The following is a 13567-nucleotide window of genomic DNA, read 5'->3' as shown; positions in this document are numbered from 1 at the left end:
GAGAGAGCAGACAGAAGTGAGCTGCAAGGATCTGTGTTAGTGGAAGCAGCAGCAATCTGAAAAGGAGAAAGCCTGTTGCAGAAACTTTTGGAAGAGTCCAGTCTCTAATGACTCTCTGCTTTCTTAGGTTCTTTCTCTTTTCTGAAAATCATTGTGTTGACTGAAATTTGAATGAGTAGGAAAGATAAACACAGACTCATGTCCTCATATACCTGAAAGTGTGTCCCTGAAATTCAACTATCAGCAGAACTGTATGTGCTGTAAAAATCTTTTGTCTTCTGATAAGGATCATGTTTTCAATTTTGTTTCCAATATGACTCTCTTGTCCGTGACTCTGATTTCTAGTTTGGTTAGTGTCCTAAAGGATGGACATTTTAAGTGAAATTCAGCCCAGACACTTTTAAGCATACTTGCCCAGATCAGGTTAATGAAGGTCCAGCCAAATCCTTGACGTGAGTCTTTTGCTGATTCCTTACTATGCGTTCTTTACAATACATTTTATTGAGGCATTGGCTTATGTCTATGATTATTCCTCATGCAGTTATCTGAGACAGCTATTTTAAGGTCCTCTCTATACCTTTGTGACAGGTAACTTGACTTTTTCCTGTCCCCTTTGCAGTCTTCAGTAAGTGATGTCGTGGATAAGGCAGACAATAGAATCAGTATTCCTTCTCACCTCTGATCTACAGAAAACATTTTCAGAGGACTGGGCCACACCTTTTGCTTAATACAGATGCCTGGCTATTAAAAAAAAAAAAAAGAAAAAAAACCAAAACCCAAACAAACAAACAAAAAAACACAACCAAAAAAACAAAAAAAAAACCAAAACCAAAAAACCACCAACTTTTAATAAATAACCTAAAAAATGTGTTAAGTGTTCCTCGAGTACTTCAGTCATACTAGCATGCAAGGAAATTTCCCAATTACATAATGCTGCTTAGGTACTGAGGGATCTGCCACCAGTTCTGACAGATGTACTTCAGTAAGCAGTGTCCTGTTGCTTTCCTTTGCATGACTGCCTTGATTCTTCATCAGGAGTGAAAGAGCAGTTGACTGGAGTGAACTGGCATGAGTTTGCAAGGTTCCCCTTTAATGAACACCAATTCTTCTTTCAGTTCATTGTCAGCTGTTCAAAACACCAGTTGAGGTGCTTCCTCCAGCTCAGTTCCTGAGCTACTGTTTGCTGAAAGAAGAAAGTATGATGCACTAGAGGGTTACTCTATTCTCATGTAGCTTCTTACACTCATTCTCTTAAGCATCTGCTACTGCCTGGTATCAGTGATGAATACTGACATAGTTTCACCTTGACTTGGCAATTCGTATGTGTTTATGCTCTTTGCTGGTAGTGGCTTGGTTTGAGTGATAATATACTGAGAAAGGGAGTTGATCTGAAGGCATTAGAAGAACTGGAAACAGGAACTAGGTATTGCTAGTGGGGCTTGAATTTTCAGGAGTCACAGTTGTTTCTGATTTAACACAACTGAGTACTCTGGAAAAGTCTGAGGCTTTGGAGACTTCCTTTGACTTTACTTAGGAATGGCAGGAAAGGCTAAAAATCTTTCTGTTTGAGGCCTTAAAAGTAGATGGAGGGTTGGTCCTAGGCTTCTGCGTTAGTGAATAAGGAGAGAGGCAATTAGGCACTACAGCAAAGAGAGATGTGTGTGTATGTATGTGCCTCTGTAGAAGTGTGTAGTTGAACCATAAAGAGCTTTTTAAAACTATTGTTTCTGTAGATGTGAAGTGTTCTTCTGTGTATTTTACTCTGGGAATTAATTTTGAAGGTCAGATGATGGGGTTTTTTAACTGTTATTTTTCAGAGACATATTTTCATAGAGCTTGAAGGCAGCTCCTCTTGCTTGCCCTTTGGTAATGTGGTAGGAAATGCAGACAAGAAGGAAGCTGAGAAAGACTGCAGCTGGTACCCTGTGATCAGTGGTGATGTACAGCCAGACTGCAGCTGGGCATCTCAAATGGGCATTTGCTAGTGTCCATTTCTAGTGTTTGGGGAAGTATGTGAAACTGTAAAGCTCTACATGGACACAACTTTTCCTCTCTGAGCTCTGTAATCTGGCTGCTATGCTGGCAGTCTTGTTGTCCAGCTGCATTTATCTGTCTCCTCCCATGGAGGTATGCATCTCACACACACACACACACACACACACACACACTCACTCTCTCTCTCCAAATCTCACAGTTGTTTTTAGGAAGCCTTGAGTGTTGAAGCAAAAATGTCCAAGAGCTGTTTCTCTGCTAAAGGATAGACTACCTACTGTCCATTCCTTTTCATGTGTCTTTTCATCTGTGATATGACAGTGACTTTTAAGTGTAATTTCAAAATTACTGTTTTCTGACTGCCTATGATGTCTTTAGGCCAGCATTTTCTGGCTCTGTTGCTGTAAAAAGAGACCATTCTCAAAGCTCAGGTTACATGAGCTTGAAAAAAAAGTTTGGAGCAAAACTTTCTGCAATCACAGCATCGTCCTGCAGCCTGTCAATTTGAGACATAGCCAAGGAACAAAGCCCTTGCTCTTTCACAATAGGGTAGGACCACGTTGTACTTATGTGGATCAGGAAACACAGATGATGCTATTGATCACAATAGTCCAAATTATTCCTGGCCCTTGTCAGGGAAATTTCTGGATAGGATGTGTCAGCTATGGGTGGTGTACAGCTGCATCTTCTGTTCACTGAGAAGAGTAATTTAGTGATGTGATAAGCACCAGCAGTTGTTGCTGTAATGCTCATGAAATAATGACATTCAGCGTCCTGTGGGGAGTGAGAAAGGCAAGTAGCAGAGTGCAGATGCTGAGCATACTTCGGTTTAACCAGTGAACTAGTAGGAATTTTCTCATGGGAGGCAGCTCTGAAGGGGCAAGGAGCTCTAGAAAACTGTCAGGTCTTTAAGGGCAGCATTCTCCAAGCACAGAGTGATCCACAGAAAAAACAATCAGGAGACTGACTTAGCTAAACAGGAAACAGAGCTGCAGTGCAAAAATGCAGCATTCAAGGGAAGCAGAGACAGGCTACAAAGAAGGAATCCAGAAGCAAGAGCAGGCAGGTAGAGGTGATTTCAGGAAAACCAAAACTTGCCTATAGTTTACATTTGGAAGAGTTGTCAAAGGCAACAAGAACTTCACCCACTGCATTGATATTACAAGCTGATCAAGTAAAATGTGCACTCATTGCTGAATGAAATGAATGAATCAGTGACAGCAGACAGTTTCAAAAGCGAACCAATATAGTAGATTCTTTTTTATCTTTGTTAGGGAAGGTATTGGTGAGAGAGGAAAAACTATCTTTTTGAAAATAATTTTAACTCATAACAACTGGGAATTGAGCATCAGCTTGTGGTAAGATGTCAGAGCTCTAAAATTACTGACATTTTTCAGTTATTTATTCTTGTCTGTCAAACTGAAACTGACATTCATAATTTTTGTATGTAGAGCTCTGATCTTGTAAATATTCTTGAGTAATTTTCTTCCTCACAAAGTATCTCAATTAAATTGGAAAATGCACTTATGTGATTAGAGTGAATTAGCTCAGATGAATAAAGTGGAGGGGGGAAATTCATCAGGGCTTCACTTCAACTGTAGCTGTGTTGTTCTACATTCTCTGGCCCTTGCAGGCTAAGGACTTCTCAATAAAGATGATGCTGAAGTGTTTCTCAGGTCCTACCTGGGAGTGTTGCTGATGCCAAAGTTGCCCATCTCTGTGTAGCACAAGTATTTCATTCACTCCAATCAGTGCACCTTTAGAGAGAGGTTTCTCTTCTTTATAGCTGTTCTTCAAAATTGATTAATAAATATGTAGAGAACTTAATTTTCAGAGTTTTCTATTTGTGAAGAACTTTCTATAAATGTGATGCATGTAAGCCAGTATGCCAGCCTTAAAAATGAAAAGCAAGCTGCACAATTTTTCACTTATAGCCTGTAAGCCTAAATTCCTTATTCAGTGTTTCTCCAATATTATTGTGTGGTGGGTTGACCCTGACTGAATGTCAGGTGCCCACCAAGCTGCTTTATCACGCCCCCTTCTCAGCTGGACAGGGAGAGAAAAGTACTGGAAAAGGCTTGTGGATCAAGAAAAGGACAGGGAGTGATCATTCACCAATTACAATCACGGACAAAACAGACTTAACTTGGGGATGTTAATTTAATTTATTACCAATAAAATCAGAGTAGGATAATGAGACATAAAAGCAAATCTTAAAACACCTTCCCTCACCTCTCCTTTCTTTCCAGGCTCAACTTCACTCCCAGGAAATGGAGATTGCAGTCAGTTAATCACATGTTTTCTCTGCTGCTCCTTCCTCCTCACACTCTTCCCCTGCTCCAGCCTCAGGTCCCTCGTGCAGGAGGCAGACCACCATGAACTTCTCTGTTGTGGGTCCTTCCCACAGACTGCAGTTCTTCATGAACTGCTCCATCGTGGGTCTCTTTTGTGGGCTGCAGTCTTTCAGGAACAGACTGCTCCAGTGTGGGTCACCCATGGGGCCACAAGTCCTGCCAGCAAACCTGCTCAGGCATGGGCTTCCCATAGGGTCACAGCCTCCTTCAGGCATCCACCTGCTCTGGCATGGGGCCTTTCATGAGCTGCAGGTGGAGATCTGCTCCACTGTGGACTCCATGGGCTGCAGGGGGACAGCCTGCCTCACTGTGATCTTCACCATGGACTGCAGGGGAATCTTTGCTTTGACACCTGGAGCACCTGCTCCCCCTCCTTCTTCACTGACCTTGGTGTCTGCAGGGCTGTTTCTCTCGCATATTGTCACTCCTCTCCTCTGGCTGCTGTTGTGCAGCAGGTTTTTCCCCATCTTAAATATACTATCACAGAGGAGCTACCACCGCTGCTGATGCACTCGGCCTTGGCCAGCAGTGGGTCTGCCTTGGAGCTGGCTGGCATGGTCTCTGTCAGACATGGGGGAAGCTTTTAGCAGCTTCTTTTGGAAGCCACCTCTGTAACCTCCCTGCTGCCAAAGCCTTGCCATGCAAACCCAATGCAGGTTCTTGTTTTCCACACCAATAACCCTGTTACATAGGTTTAAAAAGTTGTAATAAGTCATTAAAATGTTGTAGGATATGTTCTCCTTATAATTATTTTTAACTTTGTTGGTGTTAGAGGAGATTGGAGATACTGTGCACATGGAAAGAATTACACCTGTTTGTAATCCAAATAGAAGCTATGTAGTCTGCCTTTACGTTGAAAAGTAATTCTGCTCTGCATTGGCAAAGGAAGCATTCATCTACTTTGACTTTGTATTTCAGACGACAGTGCAGTGTTCGGTCATCCTGCCAAAACAGTAACAACCTAGATGGACCTTGAAGTTTGGGTGCTCACAAGGAAGAGTGGATCACTTCTGAACTTCCAGAGGTTATAATATCTTCAAATATTGTTACAAGCCTAAAAGAATAGAGTAAACGTTGACCAGTCATAATGTATAAGACAGCTTTTATAATCTGTATCATGCTTGATAATATGTAAGATGGCTAAACTTAGATTTTGAGCATGTTTCAAGCTTGGAATAGCTTTACTGTCAAGCTGGATCAGACAGTGGCCGAAGGAAAAAGACACTAGTAAGTTGTCATCCACTATTCAATGATACAGCTGAGGAAAAGCTAGGTAATACTCTGTTGTAGCTTCATAAAATAAGATCTAAGAAAGCAGATTCACAGATGTGCTATTTGCTTTGCTATTTCTGCCTCCCACCTTTTCCTTCACAAAGCAAATGGTTACAATTCACTTCAGAAGCATAACAGAAAAACTGAGCAGACAATTTCAAAATAGAATTTTACTATTTTTATACATTATCCATATTTTTTATTTCAGACATTTTTTAAAAAGTAGTGTTATTTGTTTGTGTGCTGGAAGACATAGTTTGATAATTGTGATGGTTCTTCCACAGCAGCAGTTGTGTAATGAATGAATGTTCTCATTAAAAAAAAATGTAGGTAATGCCTAAGCCAAATTTGTGCCTGAAGATGTACTTACGTGACTTACAGAACTGTACAGAAAAATACTTTGCTGCCAGTGTCCTGAACAATGAGCTGGCTTTTTGCTGCTTCATTGATCTGAACAAGTCTGGTTTTAGATTCTGTTTTTAAGTGATGAATGTGCTGGAGTGCTTTGAATGTATGCATTTCATTTTTTAATACAATTTGAGTTCAGTAAAATAAAACAAATGTCTATTAAATAAAGCAAATGAAACCTATGCTTCTCCAAACTGTGTGGGAATTGTTTGGGTTTTATTATTTACTTCTAGTCACTAGTAGTGAATTTTATCTGTCTGACAATGGCTTTTGCTATTCATGAAACGATTTGGTGGTGATACCTTGCAAACACCACTTCAAGAAACACCACTTTTAGGAAATATTGTGCTGCTTAGAACTGAAGGTTTTAAGTCTCTGAAACAGCAGGAGTTGCTGAGACAGAAGTGGATCAGAATGCAAACCAAGCCAAGCAAAGGAAAGATCAGAAACATGAAAAGTACAGATTCTCACAGTAATGTAAGAAGAAAATAAATTAATCCAAAGGAAATAATTTTAAAAAGCAGCTATGTAAGCTTTTTAGCTTGCTAGTGTTGATCTGTTAAGATACCCAGTCTCCAGCTGTGAAAGTCTTCACATTTGGACATACTCTCCCTAGCAAAACCAGTATAGGTGCTTTTTAGATAACGGAGGAAACAGCTTAACCAACTTTCTGTATTTACTGGTCTTTTTTTCAAGAACTTTGATTGCAGGAGCCAGAGCTTGAAGCTTGGCGAGGAAAAAGCCTACAGATATAATATGTTTTTTACTGCCTTTTATATCTTGCCAAAACAGATGGCTGGCCTTAAAATTAAAATAAACAAACAAACAAAATTAAAAGAAAAAAGCCTAATTAGGGTGAAGTAAATGTCAGCTTGAGAGGAGCTGGCAATGTGTGCCTGCAGCCGAGAAGGCCAACCACTTCCTGGGCTGCATCAAAAGAAGTGTGGCCAGCAGGATGAGAGAGGTGATTCTGCCCCTCTACTCTGCTCTGGAGAAACCTCACCTGGAGTACTGCGTCCAGTTCTGAGTCCTTCAGCACAGGAAAGGCAGGAACCTGTTGGAGTGGGTGCAGAGTAGGACCACAAAAATGATCAGAGGGCTGGAGCAGCTCTCCTATGAAGACAGGCGGAGAGAGTTGGGGCTGTTAAGCCTGGACAAGAGAAGGCTCCAGGGAGACCTTACTGTGGTCTTTCAATACTTAAAGGAGTCTTGTAAGATGGATTGAGATTTCACCAGGGTCTGTAGTGACAGGGCGAGGGGCAATGACCTTAAAGTGAAAGAGGGTAGATTTAGGTTGAAGGTAAGACTTTTTTTTACTGTGAGACAGTGAGACACTGGCACAGGTTGCCCAGGGAAGTTGTGGATGCCCCCTCCCTGAAAGTGTTCAAGGCCAGGTTGGACAGGGCTTTGGGCAGCCTGCTCTGGTGGGAGGTGTCCCTGCCTGTGGCAGAGGGGTTGGACTGGATGAGCTTTAAGATACTTTCCAACCCTAACCTTTCTGTGATTCTATGACACCCATTTCCTCTGTCAACATAGGCTTGATATCTGAAGGTGTCTCGTGAAAAATTAATGTAAAGTAGTGATGGTGTGTTTTTACAAAGTGTAGCATAGATTTTATACTCTTTGAAATGTATTGGAAGATACTTAGCCAGCAGACTATACAATGACAATGGTAACTGACAGTAAAAGCATAGGTGATGTTTAATTATGCAAAGACAGGCCAAATAACTAGTTTTAATTGTCTCTCTAAATAGTTCTAAGAAAGGTATCATTATAGGAAGTACTGCAGCTATGATAGAGAACAAGAGGATACAAATTTATTGTATTGCATTACTAAAACAAAGTAAACAATCTAGCAGACAGTGGTGACTGTTCTTGGACTCAAATGTCTCTGGTTTGTCAAGAGTGAGACAGTGACACACAGAGGACTTCATTGATGTAAATTACCTCTCTTCTGCTTGACTGTCTCTCCATGACAGTTGGGGTTTTTTTACAATCATTATTTAGTCCGTTTGCCGTGATGGATTTGGTGTGCCACCTTCTAGTGCATAGTGTTGACGTTGTACCTATATCATAACATCAGAATCAGTGTTAACAGGTATTGGCTTGAATTTCTTGGAAAATCAGGTCTTGGTTGGGTAAATGTCTTACCAGGATATAGGATGTTAAATTGTTGCTGTTGCCTAGTTTTCAGATATCTCAGACTTCAAAATGAATGCCTGTCAAGGTTGACTGATGTCATTGCTCTTCTCACAGAAACTGTCTTCTGTGTGTTAAACAACCTGTTATACACTTACCACTACAATTTTACACTGACATCTCTTATATCAAATATTGTTTCTTACAAAAAGACCTTTCAGGATCTGACTGGTTTCTATGTGTATGTTTCTGGAACTGTTAAAAGTTTAAAGCCTCATTGAAACAGTGATTACTTAAACACAGGTACCTAAATAGTGAGCACTGAAGCAAATTAAGCAGTAGCTAATGAAATTTAACCTTACATTTTTAAAGCCTGCTTCTTATTCTCCAGTGGAATTGCCCTAAACTAACTCCTTCATGTGTATGGCCTGAATGCTTTCAAGACTTCTGGGCAAAAGACATCACTCCTAGAGCTTGCAGGAGCTGCTGAAAAACAGGTCAGTCTCTCATGGTGCTGTGCAGGACTTGCCTTGGGGGAAATCTGTCTTGGGAAACAGTGGCTGTATTAGAAATAAATGCCGAAAGCCTAATTTTATTCTCCAGGTATATGGAGGGGAGACTGACTGGAAGTGAGTGGTTGTAAATAGCACAGGTGTACGAAGCATGCCACTATTAGCCAAGGAGGCCCCATCTCTGTAGACATTCAAGGTCAGACTTTATGAGTCTCTGAGCAACCTGACCTAGATAAAGATGTCCCTGCTCAGTGCAGGGGAGCTGAACTACGTGGTATTTTAAATTCCCTTCCAACCCAACACATTCTAGGATTCTGCGACTGGGATATACAGAATTGGTAGCCAAATGATTCCTTCTAAATGTTTTTCTCTGGGCTCCAAAGGAAATGCCAGAACTTGGAACTAGGTGCAATGTCCAGATCCATGCAGACCACAAGCAGAAGTGCCACTGCAGAGTAAGTTCAACATGCAAATAAGAACAGCAAGAGGAAGATATACACCCACTCACAGGAGCTTTTGACCAACTGTCCCTCCAGTGGCATTGGTTAGGAGTTCTGCTTCATCTTGGTGCATGTGTCACAGGCAACAGAGCTCCTTCTGCTTTGACTGAAGAGACTTGCAGATCTGGATTTGGCAGCATTCAGACCCAAACTGCCCTTGTCTGTTTTCCAAGCCAGCACCCCACACTTGTAGCATGAGTTTTTACTTTGACTGTGGAGTTGCTATTGTGTCCTACCCTGCTTCTCACTGGTTGGTTGATTGTTGTATTTTGCTTACCCCAGCTATTCAAGGCTTTTGAAGGCCTTTCCACTTGGAGAAGATCTCCGTTTACTTTGCATGGAGCATCCTCTAGTGTTTGTGTGTTAACAGTGTAATGTACTGATGCCAATGCAGTATTACAGGTTCAAATGCGGTACAAATTAGACCATTAGGCAGGCCATTAGGTTTACCCTTTTTCTCCCTTTTCTGTTTCCTCTAAATTATTCTGTGCAGCCTAACATTGATTTCTCATGTTAACATAAGATTGCTTACTCATATCTCACTTTCACTTAACTAACTGTTGATGCTGTTTCATACTGACAACATGCAAAGCACCTCTCAGCATCAGGACAGGTGGCATGTGACATCAGAATTTACTTTTCATATTAGTATTCAAAACAGACCTGGGAGCAGTTGTGGTTCCCAGAACTGTAACCAGCAAGAGAGTATTTTATCGAAACCAGCTGAGTATCAGTAAAGGGAGAAATTAATTCGGGAGGTGCTCAGCACTGGGTGTGATCAGCCCTCTAAGACGGAAACTCTGGCTTAACTGTTTTAATGACTGCTTCCTCTCCCCACTGTCATTGCAGTACTGACTGAAGCAGGACAGTGCAAGGTAATTGAAATTAGCATTTAATCCCCTTTTTGCATAAGTTTGCAATTGTTTGTTTAAATTTGGTTATTTAAATATAATTGTCAAGTTCTCCACCACCTTTGCTATGTATTGGCTCAGGCAAATCTGTGGTGCAAACTCATGCATGACTAGGCAAGCTTGGAAATACATTTTCTGTCTGAACATCAGTGTGCTATAGTGCAGGTCCACCTGGATGAATTTAGGAGATTACAAAGATTCCCATCTAAAATTATTCATAGGTGTAAGTGGAATTTTTCAACTCCTTACAGTGCATCTTGTGTACTGATGAGGCTGCTGTTCTTTGTCTCTCCTACTCCTCCCTGCTGCTTATTTTTGTTCTGGCACCAATGCACATCAAACTCCTCTTTAGTTTTCTTCAGTTCAGATAATCTGCTAAAAACAAAGGTGTGGTCCCTCCTCTAAAATGGAACAGCTTCCACCATATTAGCAAGTTAAGCAGGTCATGAAGGGGTGCAATGTGGCATCAGTACAATGGGGCTGCATGGCCAAGTGGCAGGAGTAAAGGGCTTTTCCTTACAGCACCTGTGAAAAATGAAGTCTGCCAGCTGCCCCAAAACTGCACTTCAAAGAAAAGGAATTTAGTTTTCAGCAGTCTTGATCTAATTCTGGAATTGACCCTATTTCTATGGGAAAAACTTTAAGCTGAAAAAAAATCAAACTTTGGATTGTCTCTTTTCTGCTAATTCTCGTAAATGAACAATGAAGTATTTTTTCAGTAACCTAATTCATACCACACAGCTGGCTCTCTGGATCTCTTGATCTTTGTTAAACTGTAGGGGAGAAAATGGCATTAGTTCAGTGCTTTTACTGAAAGAGAGTAAAAAGATTCTGCATAGGTAAGAAAGCCCACACTTAACTCTGTATCTGTATTTTCTATTGTCTTTCAATTTTGGTCTTATGAAACCAAGCAGTAAGGAATAACATTATTACTCTTGTTATTACCACTGGATTCATAACCTTTGTCCAGAAACTTTAGGTAGGTATGAATGACACTGAATCTTCTGACTCAGTCTTCTACTCAGGGCAGATGAAGATAAATACCTTATGGTCTCAGTAGCAATACCAGAAAACAGAACATTTTAAATTAATATGGAATAAATCTGAGTGGAATCCAGAAGTTTATCCATTTTTTAATTAACATCATTTTTTTTCCCATGGATATATAGGCTTGGATTTTCAATAGATTGTTGTTGACTGACATTAAATGGGAAAGTAACTTCTAGGTATATTTTTTTGTGAATCAGCTTGCTGGACTAGTCTGTTTGCAGGACATGCTTTTTGAATGCATACACCTCTCAACATTTTTGAATGTTCTGCCTTAGGGCAGGTATTCCTCATGGAATCAGGTTTCTTCTGCACATTATTTAGCCTGAAATTATTTAAGCTTGACATTTGGTGAAACATTTTTACTTGCTTCCAGTGAGCAGAACTGCATGAACATGTACTGAAAACAGAGAAGGAGCATATATGCAAATTAACCATGTTCATAAATTGTAATAGCTTATATTCTTCTATACAGCTCTAGAAAATAAATGGATTATGCAAATCTGTGGTATATCTTGATGTCCACAGTGTTGAATAGCATTGCTTAAGGGAACAATTAGTTAATAAAACCCTGTAGTTTCTACGTACACCACAAAAAGAGAGAAAAAAAATTAGGTTTGGACGCAATATTCAATCCCCATATTTAACAATATATGCAACCAAGAATAAAGCCTATAGTAAATGAAACATATCTTAGAGGACACATGAAGTCTGTCCAGTTGTTTGACTTCCTACAGTATGGCTCCTGTAGCACAAAGAGCAAGATATTTGGTCTCATGGAAATCTTTTAATTTGACCTTAGAAACTCTGTTTTATTACTTAGTGCTTTATAGGAAGCAGATTTTGTATAGGCTTTTATCCACTGTGTAAAAAGGTTCTGAAATACATTTTCTTTGTTTTCATACCATGGTCAAACATTTAAAATCATTCTTTTGCATCCACCTGAAAATAAGCCAGCAAGGTAAGCCAGTAGGAGAAAGGTAATACTAGGATTTGCTTTCCCCTGAAGTGCATGTGAGGATTCCAGTGGAATCAGCTCTGTCCTTGGACCTGATCTGTATTCGATACAAATTATCCACTCCATGGTGTTAGTAGTACCTTGACTTGACACTCAATTCCTTCTCTGACTGTTGCTGCTCAGGGCCTAAGGTGAAAACAGATGGGAAAAAAAAGAAGTAAAGCTAGCATTATTCAAATGCTTGATCTCCAGAGGTAAGGAATGCATCTCTCCCATGATTTCCACTAAATAGGGTCCACTGCCTAATTGTAAGTGCCACTCCCTATCAACCATGTGCATTGGATCTCTGCAGGGATGAGCTTTGTTTTAGAAGCCACATAAAACCAATGACCCAAGTTGACATGGGGTGAGGTAGAGGTAAACATCCATTGTGCATCCTTTCAGGCTTCACCAGACTCTGCCATGTTTGTTTCCCCTTTCTCCAGGCATCTCTTCCCAGAGCTGGATCTGCATCTTTCCTCCCTGTTCTGGACATTCTGTGCCTCTGCTCCATCCTCCCAGCTCTCAACATGCCTGTTTCCTGACCTTTTTATCTTGTCTGTGCTGTCAACCACCAACACCAGTAGAGAAAAAAGTGCTTATCTTGGGACTTTCCTCACCTTGAAGATCAAACTCCTATGTTCTGGATAGTTCTCACCTCCTCCAGCAGCAATGTCCTTGTTCAGAAATCACATGTAGAAGGCTGCTTCCTGAGAAGAATGACTACATCAATGGCACCATGAGCTATCTATTCCAGTGGTAGGAAGTAGGGTATTTCTAATACTATGTCTTGTCTCCTTAGTCCTTTGTGGAAACCTTCTCCCTGGTTGCACAGACGCTGGCTGGAGCAGTAGATGCAAATAGGGCTTCTCACAGCCCATCCTCAGTCTTGAGCTTACATCACTACTAAGACAAATGCTGTGTCTAGTGGCAAACATCTGTGTACCTTTCTGTGAGGCAATCTGAAGCCTATAATTGCAGGGTTCTTGGTTTTCAACTCCTAAGGACCACCTCTCATTTCACTTTCCCTTCCTGGGCTTTCTTCAACACAGAAACACTTTCTTAGCAAGTGTTTCTCCCAAAAGAGTGCAGGTATTTAGGAGTGCATGGTAACAGAGAGAGAGAAATGTGGAGAGACTTGTGCTCTCATCTGTTTTCCACAGAGAAAGTGTGTTCTGTCTTAATTTCTGTTCATACAGCATAAATTATTAAAGTATTCCTACCTCTTTTTTCCTGTAAGTTTAGGAAAGAAATGTAAGGGAAAAAGAAAAAAGACAAAAGAAAAAAGAACAAAGAACAAAGAAAAAAGAACAAAGAAAAAAGAAAAGGGAAAAGGAAAAGGAAAAGGAAAAGGAAAAGGAAAAGGAAAAGGAAAAGGAAAAGGAAAAGGAAAAGGAAAAGGAAAAGGAAAAGGAAAAGACATAAATAGTTAATT

The 13567-nt window shown here is 40.5% G+C and overlaps 1 protein-coding gene across 1 annotated transcript in view; it reads left to right on the top strand.

Moving 5' to 3' along the window:
• The window catches only part of MTAP (methylthioadenosine phosphorylase), a gene marked incomplete at its 5' end in the record, with an annotated part of 10568 nt that extends 5265 nt beyond the window's left edge, over window positions 1-5303 (top strand). Inside the window, one exon of the mRNA XM_010180071.1 lies at window positions 5265-5303. Within this exon, the coding sequence (XP_010178373.1) occupies window positions 5265-5303 (39 nt within the window). The remainder of the gene's footprint in view (window positions 1-5264) is intronic.
• Between the last annotated feature and the right edge of the window lie 8264 nt (window positions 5304-13567).

Source organism: Mesitornis unicolor, unplaced genomic scaffold (assembly GCF_000695765.1).
Source record: "Mesitornis unicolor isolate BGI_N332 unplaced genomic scaffold, ASM69576v1 scaffold20632, whole genome shotgun sequence".
Lineage (NCBI taxonomy): Eukaryota > Metazoa > Chordata > Aves > Mesitornithiformes > Mesitornithidae > Mesitornis > Mesitornis unicolor.
This window is presented reverse-complemented; position numbering and strand designations above follow the sequence as displayed.